The 26,739-nt window shown below is 41.1% G+C and overlaps 1 protein-coding gene across 6 annotated transcripts in view; it reads left to right on the top strand.

The window, feature by feature from the left end:
- Window positions 1-6,593: 6,593 nt before the first annotated feature.
- The window catches only part of LOC127039235 (zinc finger MYM-type protein 4), a 59,369-nt gene continuing 39,223 nt past the window's right edge, over window positions 6,594-26,739 (top strand). The window contains exons 1-3 of one of the 6 annotated variants that reach the window (XM_050932584.1): window positions 6,600-6,821; window positions 10,009-10,306; window positions 16,817-17,039. Coding sequence is in view for 2 of the 6 variants with exons in the window: in XM_050932582.1 (XP_050788539.1) it covers window positions 6,780-6,821 (42 nt within the window). In the remaining 4 variants the exon portion in view is untranslated. Of the gene's footprint in view, window positions 6,822-10,008; window positions 10,307-16,816; window positions 17,040-20,961; window positions 21,015-26,739 lie in introns of those variants that run through there. The other 5 variants (XM_050932585.1, XM_050932583.1, XM_050932582.1 and 2 more) reach the window with 5 other exon arrangements.

Below are 26,739 nucleotides of genomic sequence, written 5' to 3'. Positions count from 1 at the left end.
AAAGGTAGGGGAAATGCAGTGCTGTGAATAAAAAGAAGGCCTTGCGCAGAGTGGCAGACTTGAGGAGAAGGAAAGAGATTGCACAGCTGAGCTGTCCTGCAAGTTGGTTCAGAAAGCAAACCAAATACCTGGTCAGGATGGTGTATTGTGTGTTTCCTTTTTGTACTAATGGCCAGAGTAGTGGCAAATTCTTTTACTTCTTCCCTTCCAAGGGAAAAGTGAGAGCAGCATGGACTGAGGCTTGCAGAAGGGAAATGAGCTGGAAGCCAAGCAAAAATAGCATACCCTGTGAAGATCCCTTTGATGAATGTGATTTCTCAATGATGGCGGACATGGCATGACACTGTGGATACAAAAGAAAACCTCTGAAGAAGAAAGCTGTCCCCAAACTGGGAATATGAGCAACTGCAGGGCTGGCAGCAGGGAACAGAAGTCTGAGCTCCAATATGTGTGGTAAGGGTATATGTTCATTGTGACAAGCCACACGACAAAAACGGTTTAGGAATGATTCCTATTGCAGGCGAGACTCCAATGTAGCATTTCCATATTGCACTTCCCAGCCACCCATGAATGCAGAGATGGATCCAGCGCTTGCTGATGAGAATACTAGTCCAGGTGTTTCCAAACTCCCCAGGGCAGACGTTGGGAATATAAAGAGCACTGCAGTGCGAGGACAAGCAGCAGTGAGTACAGCTTAGGACGTATCTCTTTAAAGGGGATTCTCTCTCACTCAGAGGTTTCCAGCAGAGGGAAAATCAAAGTCATTATTTTTGCTATTAAAAACTATAGAGAAAAAAACTGGTTTGATATAAATAAGCAAAATGGAGCTAAACCCTCCTCATTAACACTGACCCTAAGAGACCAAAAACAAACATTACTCCAACAGGAGGTGACTAAAGCAAGGTCTTTGGTGAGCAACTTTACAGTCTAATGTAATTTGCCTAGGCTTATGTCTCAGGCTCATCACCATCATATCAGAGTGTCTCTGTAGTATATAAACTTGTGGGAAAGGAGTTCTCACTGGAACTGAGCGAATAATTGAGTTTTTGGTTTGGTGGCGGAACCAAAAATCTGGAAGGAAAAAAAAAAGTGTTTTGACCTGAAATGAAATTTTTGTTTTATTCATTACATTTCAGGGTTGGGTTTTTTTTACGTTTTGAATGTTTTTTTTTTAATGTAGCTAAATTTAGAAAGGAAACATTGTTTCAGACAAAAAGTGAAAACATTTCCTTGTGAAAATGTCAAAACTATTTAGACTTTAAAAAAAAAATCAATTTTTTATTTGACCAAATCTATTCACCAAATTCATTAACAGTTTAATTTAACCCAAAGCTGCTTTTTTCCCTGTATAAACTATTTGACCAATTTTTTTCTCCCGGACCTATTTCTCATCCCTCGAAAATTGGCCTGGTTCTTTGCTAATACAGCAATATATGTTTTATTCTATAGGAGACATATAGTTCTGTTAACTCCAAACTCCCATTTTTTTAAATTATAGCTGTTAATATATTGTCCTATTAAGGTCCCAACGTTTCAAAACTGAGCTCCCAACTTGTATATAGTGTGCTCCAGACCTATGCTAGCCATGTTCCTTCCAGGTAATCCCACAAAATAAAATGAAGATGTTCACAGAATCTGCTTCCAAATTTGGTTGAAAACATTATTATTATTTATTTGTATTTAACAATTTTTAATGGTCCAAGTATTTGCAGCTGCAATTCTTTGAATAGACTTGAGTTAAAATAGAGGAAGGAGTGCATAGATAAGAATGTGCAATGCTGAGGGGTTTATTTGGATGATCCACACTCAGCTATTCATGCCTGCGCGTATGTGGAATGATCATGCATTCAATTCATTGAACTGCAGTCTGCACACAATTGGAGTTTCACAATCACTTTTTTAAAAAATGTCAATCATTTAAAGACAAATGTGCTTAAACAGAGGTGTGCCATAGGCTATGCTTTGGGGTTTTTTTCTTTCTGTAAATTAAAACCAACTATAAATCAAAATATAACTGAGCCCTCACCTCTGTCTACCTGTCTAATCTACCTGTCTATGTTTTTTTTTTCCTATAGTGTCCATCACCACATAATCTAAGTCCTGAAGTGGAGTGTTTATTTTCACACAGAAAAGTCACAGTTAGGAGGAGTTTCGCTATAACAGGAGAGTGCCTACCTGGTTATTGCTCCCGCCTTCTCAGCCCAGGAACAATGACAAGGGCTTTCTTCACCCCTTGCATTTTAAGGGGGGGTTATCAGTTTTGGGTATTGTTGCTACCAGTGGGAAGCAGCTGTGGCAAGAGTAATCCAGTTCCTTTTAACCCACCCTAAAAACAGATGCACCAAGAGTGGGAGTCAGTGGATGCCATTTTAGCCTTTTGCCATGGGATATTGTCCACTTCTCTTAACCCTCCTCTATTACCTAGGCCTGATCCAAATCTTATTTAACTCCCACAGAATATGTCTACATAGCACACTAAGTCCAGGCTCTGATTCAGATTTGAGCCTAAGCCCCCGTTCCAGCCACACACAAAATCAGTCTGACTTGGGTCAGCAAGTGCACAGGACCCGGGTTCTAGGATCCTGCTATTGTGGTGGGTCAGAGCTTGAATCTTTCTTTGACTCAAGTCCAAGCCCTGTCATTTTGCAGTGTGGATACAGCTCAAGCCACAAACCTGAGTCACAAGATCTGCCTACTTCAGTATCGATGGGTTATCATGGCTATGAAACTCGTATTCAGCAACTGTAAACCCAGGTTTACAATGGAGTGTGGATGCTCAGGTCAGTGGTGCTGGAACAGTTTTTACAGTGGGGGTGCTGAGAGCCATTGAACCAAACTGCAAACCCTGTATATAATGGAAACCACTTCAAGCCAGCATCCCTAGTTCCAGCACCTATGGCTTATGTGTTTGCTTCAAAACACAGAGTCCACAAGCACAGGTCTCACAGACCTGGGCATACAATGTAATATAGACATACCTATAGACTCCCGTATGCTGATCAGGCCCCTACAGCAGGGGAGCGAGCGGTGGTAGTCTCTTTGGAATGCATCTATCTGGTAGGTGGAAAATGCTGTATTCCAGAGGATTTAGCAGAGTCATCTGAACACACTGGAGTGAAAAATTACTATTAATGGAGTGACACTTCCTTATAAAAAGAGAGAAAGACCACAGAAATGTACTGATATAATTTGGGACTTTCACTCTACTCCACTGGTAACAATCTTACCTATATGCTGCTGCACACAGTTAACTTAAGATGTGATTTAAAACGGATTTAGTTAAACCAGTGCCAAAGGCTATGTGAAAACCCTTATTTCAGTTGAAACAGGGCTTACTTCAGTTTATCTTAAATCAATTAATAACAAGTCTAAGCGACATGAATCTAAGTCATTCTTAAACCAAAATAAGAGTGTCCACATGCATGTCGGCACTGGTTTAATTAACCCAGTGCAAATGTGTGTGTAAGTAAAGCTAGAGTTTTACGATAGCTGAGCAGTATGTCCTTCAGTATTTTTGGAAGAATAGAGTTATGCACAATCTCATGTAATACAAATATGGTTTATGTTAGGTGCAAGATTCAGTCAAGCTGTGGCAACTTTGAAAATTTGTGCCATCAGTTCGTCTACTCCGTTCCTAACAGGGGCTAATGCAAGACTGTACTTTAGAATCTATGTTCCAGGGCTCTGCCTGATCTAGTTTTCAATGTCTCATGTGACATGCTTTTCCCTACTTCCAGTGGGAGATTATTTCACAAAATAATAAACCTCACTATCAGTAACACCATACCAATACAAGAAAATCCTTTATCAGGCAAACTTGTTAACAGCACATTGTCTTGTAACATTCAATTTGAATGACAGGGCTATTGCTAACAAAAAACATTACTCAGTGTTTTGTATGCATTTTCAGTATACTGTTAGATCTGGGGGCTTATGCTGACATTTCCTCAGCTCCCAGTTTATTTCTTTGATGAGAAAAACACAAGAAGAAAAAGCCTATTGTTCCTGTTGTTGTGCGCTGAAAAAGTATCATAGCATTCTACAGCATTATTCCAGACATGACAGTGCGCAACATCAGTTTTGCGAACACTTGTGATTTCATTGAGAGTCTGGTGATATTTCTTAAAGCCCCAGCTCCTAGAGTCGTGTGATAACATAAAAATCTCAGCTTTCATTTGGAGCTCTAGCCCTCATGATTGTGGAGCAAAGTTTGAAGATGTGATCCTAATGCAACTTACAGGCTCAGAAACCAAAAGTCAAAGAAAAAGAACTTCACAATTTTTTTTAATTAATAATTTTTAAGACAACTTCATCATATTTCAGGATTTGACTATATTGTTACTCTATTGTTTTGGGCCACTAATAAATATTTATACTTTGCACTTCCATCCATCCAAGAATCTTAAAAGAACATTATAAATATTAATTACGTCTCACAACAAATTTATTGTGTGTATTATATAGCACTTTTCATTGTGAAGGATCCCAACGTACTTTAAAATGTAAGAAACTGATATATTAACTATTAAATATTTAATTCACTTAAGGATGATAAGTATAATTAATAATTTATTATTAATTATTATTAGATACAGGAATTATCTCACCACCACTGGAATGCAGCCACCTCTAGAGAGAGACCTGAGGAAGTGTCCCCCCGAGGGAGCAGCATTTTAATAATGAATCACAGCAAGGCACAACAGTTTAGGATAGGAAGTGAAGGATACAGTTTATGCAGGGATCATTTCAACCACCACTGAAATGCAGCTATCTATGGCAAAGAATGTGGCTATTGTTTAACAGTTGTTCAACAATAGTGCACATAAGATTAGGATAGGTAATGAAGAATACTCTATTTAGTAAAAATTTAAATTAACAGTTAGATTATTTAACTAGTAAACAACTGGGATTATGTTGTTCATATTTATTATCCTTGGGTGCTGACAATGTGTTTGACACTATACCAGGTAAAAACTGATGACAGTCTCTAGTATGAAAGACTTACAGTCTTCATGCTTTTTGAAAGGCATGTGTCCTGTTACTGGTGGGAGGGATCAAGGTGATGAACACCATTACAAAGCTTTAAAGATTTAAACCCTGATCCTGCAAAGATTTACACACATGCCTAAATTTAACTTAAAATCAGTGGGACTATTCATGTACTTAAAAATGAGACCTCTTATGTGCTTAAAGTTAAACATGTGCAAATCTTTGCAGGATTGGGGGACTAGTTTCTGCAGAAACAGATCTTTGCAGAACCTAAGACCAATAGAAATCTTTCTGCAAAATTAGAAAAAATCCAATGAAAACAAAGAAATTATCCTCCACATATTTGCAATCCAGGTATTGCACTGAAATAAAGTGAAATTAACTAGAAACTGACTATGATCTTATTAGTGACTGACATAGCCTGGGCAGTATAAACAAAAGCAAAACTGACTAATCTAGTTTCACTGGCCAGTCCAAGTGAAGTGCAAACAATAAATAGCTCCTCCGGGTAGGGACTGTGTCTATTTTTGTCTCTAAAACAATGGGGTGCTGATCCCACGATGGAAGGGATGCACCTCGGGGCTCTGTCGTAATATAAATATTAATAATAAAAATAGATTGCCTCAGAGATGAAAGATAAACAACATCCTTTCAGTGCTAATTAACTGAAGATGTCATGAGCAACATAGGGGAGGAAATTTGCTTGTAAGAATTTATTATTTTTAACCTGCCAGCTCCCTTTAAATAAACAAATACATACTGCCTCCAAGAGTAATGTCATGATACCACGAGGTGACTTCAAGCATGACTTCGATGGGGGCTTGTGAACAGCTTGGTCACTGGAACAAAGTTGCTTTACCGCATCAGGCAATCTCACAGAGGGTGGTAACACGCAGCCAGTCTTCACTGAGGCCAGTTGGTCCCAGGTACAAGAAGGGAGGGCACCATGGCATGAGGTGGGGATGTTGTGGTGTGTGATGGGGGCACCGTATCAGGAGAGGCAGGGGCACTGGTATCATGTCCTGGATGCCAAGATGTGAGGCCTAAGGTGGGGGTGCCCTAGTGTGGACTATGAGTGTCATAGTGCAAGGGAGCGCTGTGGCGATGTGGCTGGGGTGCTGTGGTGTGAGGTGGGGAGTGCTACAGTGCAAAATGGGAGGCGGGAGCGCCAGAGGGTGAAGGGGGCACTGGGGCATCCTGGTGTGAGGTTGGGGTACTGGAGCATGGGAGAGGCCACTGTGGCGCTGTGCTGAGGCTCCAGGGGACACCTTGGCATGAGATGCCATGGTCCCCCTGCGGACAGGCCATGGCGGATAGTGCTGCCTGGTCCCAACCCACCCCCCTCCCTTTAAAGCACAGAGACCATGGGTCTCCACTGAGGCTGCAGGCTGTTTCCTCCCTTCCCAGCTCAGCCCAGACATGGTTGCTGTGCCCTTTAAGAGGGAGCCAACCTAGACCTGAAAAAGTAAGGGGGGGGAGCGCGCATGCGCGGGGAGGGGGCGGGGGAAGCTGGTTCTCAGCGCATGCGCAGTGCACATGCGCACTCGGTCCCCCCGCGCTGGGGCTTGTCGTTGCAGCTTTAAGAGGTTGGCGGCCTGGAGGGTCCGACCAGCCCCCCCTTCCCCCCCCGAGGGAGCAGCCTAGACACCCCCCCTCCCGGGGAGCCCGGTCGGAGCCCCCTCCCCCGCAGCAGGGCTCGGGCCGACCCACCGCTCCGTGTCACCTCCTCCCCCAGGGGGCCGGCGGCAGAGACCCCCCCCCCCGGGGTGTGAGGGCTGCGGGGGCCCAACATGGCGGAGGCGAAGGAGGAGGGACCCGGAGCTCGTGCCAGGGTGAGCGGAGGGGGGGCCCGGGGGAGGCGGGGGAGGTCAAAGGGGAAGGGTCAGGTGGGGGTCAGGGGGAGGGGGCGTGTGGGAGGCGCCCTGGGGAAGGGGGGGGCCGCGCTTGCAGGGAGTGGGGCAGCCGGGCTGGGTATCTGGAGTGTGCTGAGCTGGTGGGAGGGACTCAGGCGTCCGTTCCTCTTTGTCCCCGGTAAAGGGAGCGTGCAGCCCGCCGCTGCTGTTGGGGCGGTGATCGGAGAGCAGACGACACCTTTTAATAGTGGTCTTGAAAAGATGGTTGTCTGCAAACGATCCTTCTTTCTCTTCCCCTTCCCCTGCCAGCCCCCCATGGCAGGAGGTCCTGACCTGGCTGGGAGTGAGATGCCATCATGAAGCATGCAGGGGATTCATGTGGGATGCAATGACCCAACAGTTCCCCTCTAATTAAGAGTATGGAATCCGGTAGCTAAGGTGCATTTCAAGTGTTTAAAATTTTCTAGGTTTCCCTAAAACTGTCTGGTGCAAATCAATTGAGTGATATTACCTCTTTAAAATTTTGTAACGGAGTGTCAGTTGGTCCTCCAGGTGTCATTATTCAAACAACACAATTCAAGTTTATTAGGTTTCATCATTTGGATTTAATTGCCTGGCTTTCCCTTGTTTAAGCACACACTGTAGTTGTTTTTAATAAGTTATGTTAATTGTCCATGTCAAACCAAAGTGAATTCTCAACATGGCAGGCTCATCCAGTTCTTAGCTACTCAAACTGCAGCCACTATATAAGTACTATTATCCCAGCTAATACTGAGACATGGTCCTTCAGTTCCACAGTTAAGTCTGCATGAATATCAGGCATGTTATTTTACCACAGTGATAAGGGATCTCAGTAATAAATTTCTTATTCCCTTTGTTTAGTTGCCTAAAGAATAGTTGATAAAAATAAGTTTTAAAGCATTTTTCTAAAATTTACAGCAAGTCAGTGGCTCTTTTCTGCATTTGTATAACTCCAGTTGAAAACTGTCACTAATAAGTGAATCAATGCTAACCTGGATTTGAGCTTCTGATTTAGAAATAAAAGTTCCATATCCCATTACCATTCTTCTGAGCTGTCCCATTTCCATTGTCTGAGAGATGCTTTTTATGATGATGTCATTTCAAGTTCTGGACGTTAGACTCAATGAGAATAAATTTAATTAATGTGCTTCAAATAACATGAACCTTGTGACTGGTTAGTTGTTAGGCAGAATATATGAATCTTCTGGATGTAATTGGCGACACTAAGTTTTATATTGCTCATCTACCATAGGGTCATGGAACATCATCATAATGTTGTCTTAGACCCCGATCCTTCAAACACTTGCACATTTGTGTAGCTTTATACTCGGGCAGTCCCATTCAACTTGGTGCAACTGCCCACAAATGTAAAGTTTATATATAAATGTGTGGGGGGTGGGGGGAATCAAGCTCTCATATACTAGCAAAAAGTTGGGAGGGGAGGGACTTGATGAGAGAAATACATTTTGAAAATACAAAGCAAAACTTCATTTCCACTCAATGTAGATGTTAGTAATATAGCTCTTCTGTGAACTGTATCTTTCTCTTAGGTACATTATGCAGTGTTTATTGCCAAATGTATTCCATCTTTGAGAGGAGATATTTGGGATACGCAGTGGTAATGCATTGTGAAAAGAGGAAAATTGAGAATCTCTTTCCTTTCTGGATATCCTAATTATCCTTAAACTTTCTGGTAGCCTAATAAATTATAATGCTTGCGTATTCAAAAATTACTCTGATCTGTGTTATGAACCTCCTCCATGCCCCCCCGCCTCATACCTTTTGCAAGGGCTGTCACTCCAGAGTGATAGTTCTGTACATGTTGAAATAGTCATCTTGCTAAATCCATTGGATGCAGTCTTGCAACTTGATCCAGGAACATCTGCAAAGAATGAAGGAAAGATTAACTCTTTGCCATTGCAAAAATACAAAAAGCTGGCCTTTTCTTTGCTTTTTAATAATATTCTGTGACTTTTAATATTAAAAAAATCACTATCAAAGGAGATTAGTGTTCTCCCCAAAACAACACTGATACATTTTATGACTATGAATAAACCTACTTAAATGATTATAAAACTACTTTTGTATTTATAAATGCTAAAGGTTTAAATTGAAGGTTGTCCACTAATATATCATCTATTAAGAAGTGAATTTTTTTTTTTTTTTTTTTTTTTAGTGCCTCAAATGCTCAAGGCACTTTCCTCTCAGTTAACTGTAATGTCCCTCTTTTGAACAAATTACAACTTAAACAGGGCATGTATTTATTTAGGTTCTTATTCTGTCGCCCTTACTGAAATCAGTGGGACTATTTGTGGAGTAAAGTACTAAGTGTGAGTAAAGTTAGGCAGCCTTGAGGCCTTGGAAATTTAAATTAGTGCTGACAGACAAGCTGACATCTTACATTAATAAGGCAGATATCTTCAAACATTTGTTTAACTTCTGTATGATTCTGGTGCCATTGAAAATGGAAGGAAATGTTCTCTCATTTGAGAATTGCTTTTGCTGAACCTCCTTCAGTGGTGCAAAGACATTATAAACAGCCTTTCATCTTGGCAGGGGGTTAGACTTGTGGTCCCATCTAACCCTATGATTCTCAAAGGCATTTGCTGTTACAATCCATCTCTCAAAGAACATGTTGCTACCATTATCCTTCCACACTTGGCTGCTATATGTGAATGTAATGGGCCTGAGTCTCTTATACATTAAGGCCATTTTACATTGCCAGAGCAGTGTAAAGGGGCCTTTAAGGCCCTTCACCCAACTAGAGCTGTGTAAAGTGGCCTTGCAGTGAGAAACATGCCCAACATTCTTGAACTGTTGTTTCCATCTTCACCTTCTAATAATGTCTAAATAATATCGTAGCTGATTCTATTTACTGAATTTTCTTGAAGGACTCCTGTCAATAGCCCCCTCTATCGAGATGGCTATTGTCTTTACGTTTTATAACAAGTTCCTAGCTGCATAGAAACAGGGCTATTGTAGCCCAATCCTGTTCTTGTTGATAACACCTGTGCTTTGTAATCGTGTATACCTGTTAAAGTAAGACTTCTCCAGTAGAAGACTTTTCATCAAGCACTTATCATTAGGGTGGCAGCTGCTCCTGCTTTCTAGTGTCTTAGCCTATTTTTTGCTTTCCCTTCTATAGTGAAAGCAACATCATGTCTCTACTGGTGAAAAAGGGAGACAGGCAGAGAACAGCAACAGAAGTGCATTTTTTAATGTCAGATGTCTAAAGGGAACAGAAAAAGGATGTGAAAGGATCCATATGGGGAATTACCTGGAGAAGAAATTGAGCTGTGCCACAGGGAAGATTAAATGGATTATATCAGGAATGCAGTAGGAAGTCTGGCGAGTTGGCCTCTTGTGTGGAACTGGTTCCACCAGCAGGTAGTGTCTGCACTGCCAGCAGCATAGTTCACGCTGAAGCAAAGACCACATGACAGGTGAGTTTGAGAGAGATAGGAGGTCTGCTACCCTGGTTTGCTGTTTAGCCCTCTCAGGGAAAAGGACACGCATCCATAAGAAAGGTTAGGAAATGGTGCTCACCTCATAATTTAAATGTTGTCTTGGTCTCTGTTTACCCTTTCCTTTTTCTTAGTTCTGTCTTTCTGCAAATGCTACTTTCCAGAAACTGCAAGGGAAACAAAAATAAAAGTAACTAGTTTTTTAAAGACTTATCTGTAGCTTTAGGTTACAAAAATGTTGTTTGTTCAACAAATGCATGCTACTTACTGCCTTTGTTTAGACCAGTTGAGAATTGGTAATGTTGTGAAACCCATAGCTGCTTTGTATTTTCCATACATTTTTGCTACATATTAGAAAGCATATCTCAAATGTAATATTTGATTTATCAGTGCAAAATTATTGCTTTTCTTTGGCTTTTGGCAAAAAATAAATTAGAAAGGTAAAATCACAGTTGGTCACATGTCAAAAATGTTTTTGGTTTGTTTTTTTTAATTCATCCAGCGAGAACTAACAGTCAGATTCTAGGAACGCTCTGACAATAGTATTGTCTCTAATTCAATAATACTGCAATGAAATTGCACATTTAGAAACTTTCAAGTGGCCTTTCAGATGCATATGCAAATTGGAACACATTTTGAAGTTTCAAAGTGTCTATGTGTAACTCTTAACTTTCATTGAAAAATATATATGATATTCAAATATCATTGTAATTAAAACTTCTTAACTGTGGTTTCAATTTTATGGAAATCATAGAATTTATCACTTGCTTCAAAAACATAAAATTCTAGCTGTGCAGCAGTCCCCTCACCTCTCCCCCACGTCATCTGAAAATCTCTTATTTAGGCCATGATTCACCAGCCTGAGATTCGCAAAGTATAAGAACTTTGATCATTTTTCTGATTTGACAAATGTTACAGTTGTCTTTGTGTGCCAGTCCACAATGCAAGTGCTGAAATAACCTTTTCACACTATGTTGCACTGTAGGATTTTAAACACGGGAGCATAAGACCAGAGAATTTGGGCTGCATTCTCATTTATAATAGGGCCACTTTACACTACTCTGGCAAAGGGACTGAAAATGAGAGTAAATAATATCTATACCAACTTTAAGTTTCGTAATGCATGTGGTACACAGAATATTGTGGCAGGATGAACTCAGTTGAACAAAAATTTTCCTAGAGCAGATGTTCCTGTATCTTTTGTTTACACTTTTTATTGAAATTTATTCTTATTTTTTCAGTAAGTTATATAAGTTCTCCCTTTGATTCTTGAATATTTTCAAAGTTCCAACAAGTTTAAAAAGTAAATGGAAATTCTTTGCTTCTTCATTCTGGTAGATACTGAAATATTTAAGTATCAGAGGGGTAGCCGTGTTAGTCTGGATCTGTAAAAGCAGCAAAGAATCCTGTGGCACCTTATAGACTAAGGGTATGTCTACATCTACAATTTTGCAGCGCTGGTTGTTACAGCTGTATTAGTACAGCTGTATAGGGCCAGCGCTGCAGAGTGGCCACACTTACAGCAACCAGCGCTGCAAGTGGTGTTAGATGTGGCCACACTGCAGCGCTGTTGGGCGGCTTCAAGGGGGGTTCGGGGAACGCGAGAGCAAACCGGGGAAGGAGATCTGCTTCCCCGCGGTTTGCTCTCGCGTTCCCCGAACCCCCGAGCAAGCAGGTCTCCTTCCCCGCGGTTTGCTCTCGCGTTCCCCGAACCCCCCTGCAAACCGTGGGGAAGGAGACCTGCTTGCTCGGGGGTTCGGGGAACGCGAGAGCAAACCGGAGAAGGAGACCTGCTTGCACGGGGGTTCGGGGAACGCGAGAGCAAACCGGGGAAGGAGACCTGCTTCCCCGCGGTTTGCTCTCGCGTTCCCCGAACCCCCCTGCAAACCGCGGGGAAGGAGACCCGCTTGGGGGGGGGATTCGGGGAACACCGGAGCAAACCGCGGGGAAGGAGACCTGCTTGATTACCAGAGAGGCTTCCTCAGGTATGCTGGGATACCTGCTTATTCCACGGAGGTCAAGAAAAGCGCTGGTAAGTGTCTACACTTGATTACCAGCGCTGGATCACCAGCGCTGGATCCTCTACACCTGAGACAAAACGGGAGTACGGCCAGCACTGCAAACAGGGAGTTGCAGCGCTGGTGATGCCCTGCAGATGTGTACACCTCCTAAGTTGCAGCGCTGTAACCCCCTCACCAGCGCTGCAACTTTGTGATGTAGACAAGCCCTAACAGACCTTTTGGAGCATGAGCTTTCGTGGGTGAATACCCACTTCTTCAGATGCATGTGGTGGAAATTTCCAGGGGCAGGTATATATATGCTAGCAAGCAAGCTAGAGATAACGAGGTCAGTTCAATCAGGGAGGATGAGGCCCTGTTCTAGCAGTTGAGGTGTGAAAACCAAGAGAGGAGAAACTGGTTCTGTAGTTGGCAAGCCATTCACAGTCTTTGTTCAATCCTGAGCTGATGGTGTCAAATTTGCAGATGAACTGAAGCTCAGCAGTTTCTCTTTGAAGTCTGGTCCTGAAGTTTTTTTGCTGCAGGATGGCCACCTTAAGGTCTGCAATAGTGTGGCCAGGGAGGTTGAAGTGCTCTCCTACAGGTTTTTGTATATTGCCATTCCTAATGTCTGATTTGTGTCCATTTATCCTTTTCCGTAGAGACTGTCCAGTTTGGCCGATGTACATAGCAGAGGGGCATTGCTGGCATATGATGGCGTATATTACATTGGTGGATGTGCAGGTAAATGAACCAGTGATGGTGTGGCTGATCTGGTTAGGTCCTGTGATGGTGTCGCTGGTGTAGATATGTGGGCAGAGTTGGCATCGAGGTTTGTTGCATGGATTGGTTCCTGAGCTAGAGTTATTATGGTGCGGTGTGCAGTTACTGGTGAGAATATGTTTCAGGTTGGCAGGTTGTCTGTGGGCAAGGACTGGCCTGCCACCCAAGGCCTGTGAAAGTGTGGGATCATTGTCCAGGATGGGTTGTAGATCCTTGATGATGCGTTGGAGGGGTTTTAGCTGGGGGCTGTATGTGATGGCCAGTGGAGTCCTGTTGGTTTCTTTCTTGGGTTTCTCTTGCAGTAGGAGGCTTCTGGGTTCACGTCTGGCTCTGTTGATCTGTTTCCTTATTTCCTCGTGCGGGTATTGTAGTTTTGAGAATACTACCAAAAGGAGGCCACCAGACAACTCTCCAATACCAAATTCTACAGGCCACTTCCCTCAGATCCCACTGAGGAATACACTAAAACTACAGCATCTACTCAGGACACTCCCTACACTAACACCAGAAGAAATCAACATACCCCTAGAGCCCCAACCAGGGTTATTCTATCTACTACCCAAGATCCACAAACCCGGAAATCCTGGACGCCCCATCATCTCGGGCATTGGCACTCTCACTGAAGGACTGTCTGGATATATGGACTCTCCACTCAGACCCTATGCCACCAGCACTCCCAGCTATCTCCGTGACACCACTGATTTCCTGAGGGAACTACAATGCATTGGTCACCTCCCAGAAAACACCATCCTAGCCACCATGGATGTAGAGGCTCTCTACACAAACATCCCACACACAGATGGAATACAAGCTGTCAGGAACACTATCCCTGATGATGCCACAGCACAACTGGCTGCTGAGCTCTGTGCCTTTATACTCACACACAACTATTTCAAATTTGATGACAATATATATTTCCAGATCAGTGGCACTGCTATGGGCACCCGCATGGCCCCACAATATGCCAATATCTTTATGGCCGACCTGGAACAACGCTTCCTCAGCTCTCGTCCACTCACGCCCCTTCTCTACCTACGGTACATTGATCACATCTTCACCATATGGACCCATGGGAAGGAGACTCTGGAAAAATTCCACCACGATTTCAACAGCTTCCACCTCACCATCAACCTCAGCCTGGAACAATCTACACGGGAGGTCCACTTTCTTGACACCACGGTGCAAATAAGTGATGGTCACATTAACACCACCCTATATCGAAAACCTACCAACCGCTATGCCTACCTTCATGCCTCCAGCTTCCATCCCGGACACATCACACGATCCATTGTCTACAGCCAAGCACTGAGGTACAACCGCATCTGCTCTAACCCCTCAGACAGAGACCAACACCTACAAAATCTCCACCAAGTATTCTCAAAACTACAATACCCGCACGAGGAAATAAGGAAACAGATCAACAGAGCCAGACGTGAACCCAGAAGCCTCCTACTGCAAGAGAAACCCAAGAAAGAAACCAACAGGACTCCACTGGCCATCACATACAGCCCCCAGCTAAAACCCCTCCAACGCATCATCAAGGATCTACAACCCATCCTGGACAATGATCCCACACTTTCACAGGCCTTGGGTGGCAGGCCAGTCCTTGCCCACAGACAACCTGCCAACCTGAAACATATTCTCACCAGTAACTGCACACCGCACCATAATAACTCTAGCTCAGGAACCAATCCATGCAACAAACCTCGATGCCAACTCTGCCCACATATCTACACCAGCGACACCATCACAGGACCTAACCAGATCAGCCACACCATCACTGGTTCATTTACCTGCACATCCACCAATGTAATATACGCCATCATATGCCAGCAATGCCCCTCTGCTATGTACATCGGCCAAACTGGACAGTCTCTACGGAAAAGGATAAATGGACACAAATCAGACATTAGGAATGGCAATATACAAAAACCTGTAGGAGAGCACTTCAACCTCCCTGGCCACACTATTGCAGACCTTAAGGTGGCCATCCTGCAGCAAAAAAACTTCAGGACCAGACTTCAAAGAGAAACTGCTGAGCTTCAGTTCATCTGCAAATTTGACACCATCAGCTCAGGATTGAACAAAGACTGTGAATGGCTTGCCAACTACAGAACCAGTTTCTCCTCTCTTGGTTTTCACACCTCAACTGCTAGAACAGGGCCTCATCCTCCCTGATTGAATTGACCTCGTTATCTCTAGCTTGCTTGCTAGCATATATATACCTGCCCCTGGAAATTTCCACCACATGCATCTGAAGAAGTGGGTATTCACCCACGAAAGCTCATGCTCCAAAACGTCTGTTAGTCTATAAGGTGCCACAGGATTCTTTGCTGAAATATTTAAGCTCATGATGAAGTATTGTTTAATTGATACTGGCTGTTAACATGAATGTTTATGAAATTTGATGTTACCCTGTGAAAGTTGCCATGGTTTTTTTTGAAAAATAACACTTTTTCCATGACCAAAAAATGTAGCATTAGCTAGAAAATTGTTTAGGGAAATCAGTATGGTTTTAGAAAAAAACAAACAAAAAAATCTGCCTTTGGGAAGATCATATAATCAGCTTTTACTTCAGTCTTTAATATGTTAATGTTCAAAAGACTCCCATCTAAAGCTAGGTTAATATTAGGTAAACAGTGAAATATAGGTGGTAGAAATAATGTAGAAATATTCACTGTGTAAATAAAAATAAACCAAGAAATGTTTAGGTACAAACAGTAACAAAAGGTAATTCCTGAAATTTGCATTTGAGACCGATTCTACATATACAGCGTTCATTAAATTTTCCCCTTAGAGTTGTATCCATAATTATTCACAAATCACGAAGAGTGGAATCTGCAGTCATGCTCCAGAGACAGCGAAGGCTGGTCCAACTGAACACTGACAGTATAGCACAATGAAGTCTGGGATCTGAAACACTAACAGTCTCATTATTCCTCTGGCCGAAGTACAACGCCTCTGTACTAAACACACAGTAATAACAGAAAAATTAAACCCCAAACTCTCTCAGTTCAGAATCAAACAGTCTTTTTTAGAGCACCATTCAGAAAAAAGTCCCAGTCAAATGGCACTACAGCAAACATCAAACCTATGCTTTTTCAGCCACAACAGAGTTCTACAAATAAATTTCATTCTGTAACTAGAAAGCATAAAGTTCATCTATCTGTTTGAATTAAAAAGATCTTAAATCATATATACAAATACTCAGGCTATTTACTAAAATTCAACACCAGTGTTTATTAAGGCTGTCAAGGAATTAAAAAAATTAATAGCGATTAATCGTGAAATTAAAAATAATTGTGATTAATTGCGTAATGAAGCGCACTGTTAACAATAGAATACCATTTATTTAAAATATTTTTGGATGTTTACTACATTTTAAAACTTATTAATTTCAATTACAACACAGAATACAAAGTGTACAGTGCTCACTTTATTTTTTTACAAATATTTACACTGTAAACAGAAAAATTGTATTTTTCAATTGACTTAATACAAATACTATAGTGCAGTCTTCTTCCCAATCAATTGAACTTACAGGTGTAGAATTATGTACCAAAAAAACTGCATTTAAAAATAAAACAATGTAAAATTTTAGAGCCTACAAGTCCACTCAGTCCTACTTCTTGGTTAGCCAGTCACTCAGACAAACACGGTTGGTTACAATTTGCAGAAGATAATGCCTGCTTCTTGTTCTCACTTTCAGGTGACACTGTAAACAAGCGTTGCCATGGCACTGTTGTAGCTGGTGTTGCAAGATATTTACATGCCAGATGCGCTAAAGATACATATGTCCTTCCATGCTTCAACCACCATTCCAGAGGACATGCTTCCATGCTGATGATGGGTTCTGGCTGATAACGATCCAAAGAAGTGCAGACTGATGCATGTTCACTTTCATCATCTGAGTCAGATGCCACCAGCAGAAGGTTCATTTTCTTTTTTGGTGATTTGGGTTCTGTAGTTTCCACCTCAGAGTGTTGCTCTTTTAAGACTTCTAAAAGCATGCTCCACACCTCATCCCTCTCAGATTTTGGACGGCACTTCAGATTATTAAACCTTGGGTCAAGTGCTGTAGCTATTTTTAGAAATCTCACATCGATACTTTCTTTGCGTTTTGTCAAATCTGCTGTGAAAGTGTTCTTAAAATGAACATGTGCTAGGTCATCATCCAAGACTACTATAACATGAAATATATGCAGAATGCGGGTAAAACAGAGCAAGACACATAAAATTCTCCCCCCAAGGGGTACAGTCACAAATATAATTGACGCATTGTTTGTTTTTTTTTTTTATAACAAGCATCATCAGCATGGAAGCATGTCCTCTGGAACGGTGGCCAAAGCATGGTAGGGGCATACGAGTGTTTAGCATATCTGGCATGTAAATACCTTGCAACGCCAGCTGCAAAAGTGCCATGCGAACGCCTGTTCTCACTTTCAGGTGACATTGTAAATAGAAGCAGTCAGCAGTATCTCCCATCAATGTAAACAAACTTGTTTGTCTTAGCGATTGGCAGAATAAGATATAAGACTGAGTGGACTTGTAGGCGCTAAAGTTTTACACTGTTTTGTTTTTGATTGAGATTGAGTTTAGTTTTAGCTTGTTTTCCAAAATATCTGCTCTGTAGACCAACACCTTCTTATTTTTCTGTAAGGACATTGGAGTGTCATGTGCTTGCATTGTGGTATGAATTTCTATATTTTTATGTCTCCTAAAATTTCTTCACTCCTTCTGTCGACCATAGAGTGAGTTTTCTGGAAAGTATCCCAATGAATGAAGGTGATCTAGGCTGCTGGTAACAGTCATTTTGAATGCTGTCATAGGAGCCAGATGCTACAGGAGAAACAGTCTAATCTTTACCACTAGAGTCCTCATCTTGGATAGTTGTTTCTAGCATGTTTAATTTATGTTGGCTATTTTTACTGGGGCATCTTGTACAGACTGTCTTGGTTTTGTGCTTCCATTTATTTATATGGTGCAACAACTCCAAACTGTCCTGTGGAGCATTTGCTGGTGGGTTGCTGAGAGTTTTTGGGTCACATAATACTGGTGTTCTGGTTTGCACCTGTTTTCGGAGGTATCCAGACTACATATAACAGACATTGGAAAGGAGGAGGAGCATCCAGTCTAGGTGCCTCTACTAAGAGCCACAACTATGTAGGAGGAGAAGAGGAAATAGGAGCCAACCATGGGAACTAGAACCACAAGCTGGACTGGAATTTTAGCCACCAGCTGGAGGGGAATGTCCAGGATTATGAGAGTAGGGGAAGGAGAAGATCAGGTGGCAGGGCACCATGTAAAAGGGAGAAGAGGAACAGGCAAAAGAGAGCATCAGTAGGGAAGATGAATTAAAGAGCTAAAGTCAATGTCCTGATTACATTGTTTCAGGAAGGACAAAACACATTGTAGTTAGAGGTATCTAAAAACAAATAAAGGCTTTCCTATCTTCCATGTAAGCAACTGTTGTAGTTGCCACAGGACAGTTATGAGAAGGGAGGCAACTGTAGGCAAAGACCACAGGACTGTTATCTGGTCCACCAGCCAACCTATTAATATAATGTCGACCACATGGTGACAAGTCTAAGAACCCCTGAAGTAATATTTCAGCAACTAGAGGATACCTCACTCCTGTATTGTCTTAATTTATATGCAAAGCCCTCTTGTAGGTCTCTTATTTGGGGGTGGACTAGAGCCAAAACCAGAAAAATCTAAACAGTCTGTTTCCATCACGGTCTTCAGAGACTTATTGTAGTAAGTCTAATAAAACAACGTATGTTCTGTTAGTAATGTAATTGCTGACAAAACTGTTAGTAATATAAATTGCTGACAAAACAATTGTTACTGTGGTTAACTTGTTAACCTCTTGGAGATACACTGAGCAAAGGAAAGTGTGACTCTTAGATTCTGGTATGCTGGTCCTCTGGCCCCAAACAGTATATTTGTAGTCATCATTGTTAGTTGGCTGTATTATTTGGACCCAAATAGTTTTTAAATGCATGTATGTTGTGATTTTTTTCCCTAACGTGATCAATATCTCAATCCTGTGAGATACTGAGTAACCTCCTCAACTCACATCGAGTTAAATGGGAGCAGACGGCTCTCAGCAACTTGCAGGATAGAATCTCCTAACTGAAAAAATATTAGTTTTTTGGAAGCTGCGGACAAATTCTTCTAAGCACACTCTTTCAATCTGGAAAATACAAGCATTCTAATGGTTAATTAAATATGTAAAGTGAAACTTGGTTTGGAATAATTCATCTAATGAATATCACATCAGTAACATTTGCTGCTAAAATGTATAGGGCCTGATTTTGATTTCATCCTGGTTTTTGTACCATTATAACTCTGACTTAAGTGAAGTTTCTCCTGATTTACACTGGTGTAAGTGAGAGTTCTAAAATTCTAAGTGAGTTGCAAAAGTGTTTCACCACAATCCAGGGATTTGGAGGATGTGTGTGGAATGACTTAAATGGCAGGAGGAGGAAGGATGTTCAGCATGTAACTAATGTAACCCACCAATTCCCCTCACTCCCTTCCCGCTTTTTTGTTTTTTTGTTTTAAATGGTTGTAGATTCCAGGCATCTAGACTGGCAGGCTTCCGCTCCATGTGCACTAGGCTGGTGGTTTTGCAACCAGCACAAAACTGCTGCAAACCACAGCCTTCCTATAGGGAGCCATTGGGCCAGGTAGGAAGGTTTCCCCTCTTGCATTTTTTTGGTGAGGATTTTTTTATGGGGGTAGAAACCCCTTCTGCTTTTATTGAGTACAAACTAAGAATACCAAATAATTTGAAAAAATATGTAATAAAGTGTGTGTATGCATGCGAGGAAACCATTTGCCTGACCGCCTATAGTTTTGTTGCAATCTGCAACTGAGATTTCTGGGTGGGTGTAGATTGTGCAGCATAAAGCTGAGTTAGACTTCATGTATAGTAGGAGCCTAGATGCTTGGGTAAAGATGCTAGCAACTCACTGTTAATCTATTAAGGATATTTTGAGAATTTTATTTTGGTGCTTAACTGGCCTAATATCCTTGGATGAAGTATAGCTTTATCATTTTATCATGAACAACAAGGTCAGAAGCAATAAGAAACAGAAAAATGTCTTCCTTGGTATTTTTTAACATGTATGTAGAATTGTTAGGAATTGTCTATGCTTTAAAAAAAAACCCCAAAACTGTAATTAAAGGGACATTATCAAAGTTAGGCAAACATTTTGATTTTAAAAAAAACCTGGGCCCAATCCTATGAGGAGTTGAGTATTTACAGTCCCATTGATTTTAAAGGCTACACCTCACAGTATTAGCACATTTATCTACTTTGCAATTATTCTCTAAAATGCATGTTGTAATGCAGTTTCTTTGACTTAAGAAGAAAATCGGCCAGTGCACTGACAACCCATATATAATCCCCCCCCCCCCCCCCCCCGCCTGCCATACATGTGGTGAAATGGTAGGGTCTTGTTGCAGCAACTTGTTGATACTTCCCCATTGTTAAATTTAAATTTAGTTGTATTTTTTCTGTTTCAGAATAGATTTGTATCTAAAAATGCCTACCATGTAGTAGAAATTAAAATCCCAGAGACATGTTGTAGCAAAACTTTATTTCAGCTATCTCCAGAAATAACACAGAAATACATTACATATCCACTGCCTCTGAATGGCAGAAATAAGACGCTAGCTACAGGCAGCTGAAACTGCTGAAGCTGCTAGGGGGCTCTGTAGAATTAAAGAGCAGTCTTTAATGCACAACTCTGTGGCTCTCTTATTCACAGATCTCTATGGCTCTTCTGACCTCTAGGGGTTCTCTTCCTGTTGAAGTGCTTCTTTTCCTGTAGCAGGTATTTGCAGCAGGCTGGCTCTTTGTTACCCTCTGCTGTCCTCACTCTCTAGGTGTTTTGAAGGTATGAATCAATTGGTGTCTCTGTTATTCTGCAAAAGGAGCCCTAAGAATGGCCCACTGATTAATTTTAACTATTTGTGTTATACAGGTTTCAAATCTAGGAGGGGCAATGTGATTGGCTGAGTGCCTAACAACCCTCCAGTGATGTCATGCACCAAGGGTCAGGGAGCACTTCCTGACTTCATTACACCTGGGTTCAGGAATATTAATTAAATTTTGAATGACCTTTTAAAAAAAAAATCTGTCTTCTGTAAAAGTTTTTTCTGTTTTCCAAAGCGATGGCGTAGGCTGTGGTGTGTGTGCATAAGGGAAACTGCATAGGAGGTAGGAAAATGTGGAATCTGTGATTTAAAATATATATATATATATATATTACAGTTGACGTAGCATCCCTGCTAATAATCAGCCCTAAAATCTATGTGGTGAAAAACAGTGAAGGGAAAAAATATTTCAAGCTTCCAAGGGGTTGTTACAAAGGAACAAGAGAGGGAACTTAATGGTTTCTTTTTAAAAAATGTTGTACTTACCTGTTTTGCATAAAAAATGAAATTGCCAGCCTCAAGGCAGCTTTGCTTTTTGTATTATACAACAATAATTATTATTAATGGTTTATGGATGTTGTTGCAGTTTTGAATGCCATTGTAATTATGAGCAATTTTTTTAATTATTACAAATTAAAGTGTATAATACTAAACTGCAGTTAATACCCTTCTGTCGCCCATGCCAGGCAAAAAAAGGGTCTAGTGGTAAGCATTCTAGTGTCTAATAATTCTGCAGTATAGTTGTTTAGATGCTTAGACTTAGAAGGAAGAATTAAACTAAACCACAGCATATCAGATTTACTTAAATTAATCTGACAATTCTGCTAAATATTTTGGTGCCCAGCTTATCAAAACCCTTATTTTCTTTAGACAAGCTAACACCTAACCAGGCTTCTTGTGTGCACAGCCGAAGAGCATTTTTCTCTTTGCACTTTGGATATACAGAATACAAGCTAATGTAATCTTCAAACTAGAGAAAATACCTAAAACCCATAGTCTTCTAAAACATCTCCATTATGAAAAATAGCAGCACGTAACTTTTGCTAGTTTCAGAATTTAGCTGTCATAAACATACCTTAAGTAATACCTATCACACTAAGTGCACTTTATAGAAATGATGTGACATGAATACATAGCAAAATAAAACATCCTCACTTAGAAAAAAGCTCTTTGGCTAGCAAAGTGGTGCAGTAAGCCTACATCTTGCCTTAATTTATTAAGATCACTTTTGGGAATACACTTGGAACTTTAGGCACAGACTACTGGAGCTTGGTGTGCACCATCCTCTTACAGTTCCGCATCACTGGCTCAGAACATGGTCTGTAATCTGGAGGCAGCTGCTCTCAGGTCCTTCTAGCTAATAATAAATGTGCATCATAAAAAAGTGTGGGTGATAAATACAGTACACGGACCTCTGCCCTGCAATATGTGGGATACTTCATGTGATATGTGGAGTGCCCCCAATTCCCACTGTCTTGAATAGGAGTTGAAGATGTTCAGCAAAATCAGACCTATAAGCAGTAGGATTTGGTTTCCAAAATAGTACTTGCTACTTGTATAGCAACTTGCATGTTTAAATAGCTTTACAGATATTAAGTGATCCTTACAACATCTTTGTAAAGTACTGGCATCCTCATGCTAATTTGGGAAACTGAGGTGCAATGTTCAAATTAACTTTCTCTGGGTAATGCAGTGAGTCAGCAGTTGAGCCGTGATGAGAATTCATGGACTCCAGTTCCATACTTTGATCACTAAAACAGTGCCAGCGATGTCAGGAGAGCAAACTTGGGGCAAAGTGAAGGCAGTGTTCAGAAGAATTGAAAGTGGCATGGACTAACAATTTTCTCATGTTGACTGGAGCTGTAGAAATTACAGTAGAGCTACCATGAAGTATTGTAGTAGGGAAGAGGATCAGAACATTGCCTTAAATATAACACAACATTTTTTCCAGTATAGGAAAAAGACTACATGCAGAAGCACCCAATAAGGCCTGTGGTAGCTAGTGTGAGAGTATTATGATCCAGTGGTAAGGAGTGTGTCAATTGTGCTGTCGTCTATTAAAACCTATGTGCAGTCAAGTCAGGACTACAAAGTGATGTAGTAATGTGAGTAGCAAGAACACTCATTTATCTTATTTTATTGCTAATTTTTGCAGCCAGCTTCCTTAAAACTGCTTTGGGACAATGCAGGTCAAGCAGCTTTTTATGAGGAAAAACTTTCCTCCCTTTCCCTCCTGTTTGTTAATTGCAGTTGTTGTGAGTGTACTTACAATATCACACCAGAACGTCTGTTACGGCATAATATGGTAATTTATAAAAACCTTGCTATTTTAATTTCACTGTATTACTCAGTGCAACAACACTTGGTTTTGGATATTGACTTTTTCTGTTTCCTGTAAGATGGTGATGTTCTCATTGTCCCAGTTTGTAGTAGTTGTGTACTGCTGCTTGTAATCAGTAGGATACTGTCCTGTGAGCAAATTGCTCTACACAGTTATGTACTATTTTGTATATGAAAATAACCTCAAACTCTGAAGCCAGCTCTTTGGGGACATTGTGCAACTATAAGAATATATTATTTTTGTCCTAAAATTTTCTAGAAATGTTTTTCTAAAGGATTGTGTACTGCTCATCAGAGCTACCCTGGTGGTAGATCAGACACTTAAAGGGTGAGCCTCCTAAGATTGCACTATGACAAGCAAAACATCTACCTTTTTCGAAAAAGCAATAGACAATCTGCAGACTTACGTTTTTAGGACTTGATGATGTGTGTTGCTCAGAACCCTTAACCTTCAAAGACTTCTGTGGGAGTTAGGGGTTCTACTCATGTCACAGGGTTCTGCTCTTAGAAAATTAGGCGGTCTAGCCTCAACCTCGGAAGGTCGAAGGAGTTGGGGAGGGGTGGCTGAAAAGGGAAAAAGGAGAATGCAGGTGCTGTACTTGCTCGGTAGTTATTCAGTGCAGCAAAAATGAAAGAGGTTGTCTTTTGGTACCTCTTCTGGAGACAATCTGGGCAATTTGAGTCCCTACCTCCAAATGGCTCTTGGGGTCTGTTCCTTCAATGCAACAGTGTGATAGTAAAGAAGAGAAGGAGCTTAGATAGACTAAGGGATGTTGGATAGGTCAAGAACCAGGGCTGCTTTCCCACAAGTAGGGGCCAAGCCATTATTAGGGGGCTTCCTTGTAAGTTCAGTGAAAATTCCTGTTCAGTATGCAGCAGTGTTTTTTGTTTAAACTAAACAATATTGGGATGCATAAGGAATGGGATGAAAAAATATGTTTAATATCATTGTACAAGTCAAATATACCCAGACTTGGAATACTTTGTTAATTTCTGGGCACCTTCTGAAAGGCTAGAACAGAATAAATAGAGGCCATTCAGAGAGAGATGACATTTGTTTGGGGGCGTGGAAAGACTTCCATGGGAGGAAATACTGGGACTTCTTAGAGAGATGACAGTTCAGAGAGAGCATGATAGACGTATACAAAGTAAAGGTATAGAGAGGCTGTTGGGCATTCTTATTTACCCTCCTCAGAATACAAGAATGGTGGGGGGACCCGAAGAAATTGAAAACAACAAATTCAAAAACTGCTAAAAGATGATACATTTTGTTGTAACAAATAATTAACACGTGGAACTTACTTCCAAGAGATAACATGGAGACATAGAACTTAATAAGATTAAAAAATGGATTAGAAATGTATATGAGGAGTGAGAATATCCACAGTTATATTACTTAGAAAAAAAGGGATATAAACTCTCACTCTAAAGTGCATAATTAAACCACTGATTGAGTGGGGAAGTTTTCCCTAGTCCCAATAGGCTGGTCATTGAGTTGTCCATTTTGATTTTTGCACTTGCCTGTGAGGGTTTTGGTGGTGGTTAGCATCAGAAACTGGATACGGGACAAGGTGGACCCGTCATGTATTATGGTTCCTATGTTCTGAAGCTTTATAGGTGGCCTTATTGGCAATAGGCAGAGAAGCTTCTCCAACACGTCTAGACTTGGTACCTCTGTTCCCAGTTCTTGCTTCTGCATTGACCTAAGCCAGGGGTCAGCAGCCTTTCAGAAGCGATGTGCCAAATCTTCATTTATTCACTCTAATTTAAAGTTTTGTGTGCCAGTAATACATTTTAATGTTTTTAGAAGGTCTCTTTCTATAAGTCTATAATATATAACTAAACTATGGTTGTATGTAAAGTAAATAAGGTTTTTAAAATGTTTAAGAAGCTTCATTTAAAATTAAATTAAATTAAAATGAAGAGCCCCCTGGACCGGTGGCCAGGACCTGGGCAGCGTGAGTGTCGCTGAAAATCAGCTTGTGTCGCTTGCCACCTTCGGCACCCATGCAATAGGTTGCCTACCCCTGACCTAAGCAGTTACACTCCCGTATGTCTTTCCCAGGTCAATTACTCCTCGTTCCTGCTGTGGTTGAAGCCTCCTCCAAGTCTGCTAAGGGTCCCAAGAAGGGAACCTATCAAGAAAGATATTTAATTCTAAGGTGGATTGTGTGATATACTGTATATAGAACTAGGGCCTTCAATGGTTGTCAGCAAAAGTAAAACAAAGTAGAAATAAAAACACACTAGTGATCTATTCATGTGTTCATGTATGCCTTGAATCTTGTAAAGAGAATAAATCCAAAAGTATCTAATAACGCCCAAGGCAAACGTACACATCACCTCTCATTCTGACAGCTCCACAGAAGAAAGAGACAAGAAATCCAAAACAAGTTTTTTCTTCAAGAACAATCTGATGCTTGAAAATGTGGTAAACACTTTAAAGAGCCATTGCAAGCTGTCTGGATTGCAAATATTTTTCAGCCTCTTCAGAAAAAGAACTTGGTATTGTAAGTTGATGCCTAAGGTCCCATAGTGCTAGGTGCTGTACAAACATTGCTTACAATCTAAGTTGAACCTCTCATTTCCCTGAATGAAGCAGTTAGTTTATTGAAGGGGCAAAACCTACAGTGACAATTCGCAGGATCTCTCACCTCCTATAAAGTGACAAAGGATTGTACAGTACTGTGTCAAAGCTCCCAGGTTAGAGAGGTCCTCTGCAGGATAAATATCCCTTCAACAGAGATTTGTTTTCCAAAAGACTTCAGTGATGGAGAAATTGATGTGTTCGTGAAGTGCAGCTTTCCAGCTTCAACATCCTCTTATGTCGACTCCATTATCATCTGATTCCGTGTCAAATTGATCATGACAAAGTTTTGAATTCCATAAAGGACACATCCTGCAAATCTGCCATAAAACAAATATCTCTCTGGCCCCTTCTTCATCTCTAACACTTTGTGGTTCTGAATCACCTCCATGGAGCAGAAGTAATTAGGATTCTAATACTCCAGCCTCCAGTAACTGCAGGACTTGAGCATTTTGCCAGCACGTATGGGGTGCAAAGAGGAGGAAAGATTCTGGGAGCTAAATTCTGAACACATGTAGGATGACTACCAAAGGCTATGGTGGATCCTAAAAATTAGTTATCGGAGATGCTCAGGAGATCTCAAACGAGCCCAAGAACCACTTAATATCTTAATGCAACTCAAGAAGGAAAATGAGTTTGATCTAATGCCTCACCTTCATTGGAAACTTAAAATGCCCCACTAGCAAGTTCTCTCTGGTATGTTCTTTGTCCTCGTGAAGAAGAGTGAAAACATTGCTACTGGACTTGGATGTAGAACT

This window comes from Gopherus flavomarginatus, chromosome 22 (genome assembly GCF_025201925.1).
Source record: "Gopherus flavomarginatus isolate rGopFla2 chromosome 22, rGopFla2.mat.asm, whole genome shotgun sequence".
In the NCBI taxonomy this organism is placed as follows: domain Eukaryota; kingdom Metazoa; phylum Chordata; order Testudines; family Testudinidae; genus Gopherus; species Gopherus flavomarginatus.
This window is presented reverse-complemented; position numbering and strand designations above follow the sequence as displayed.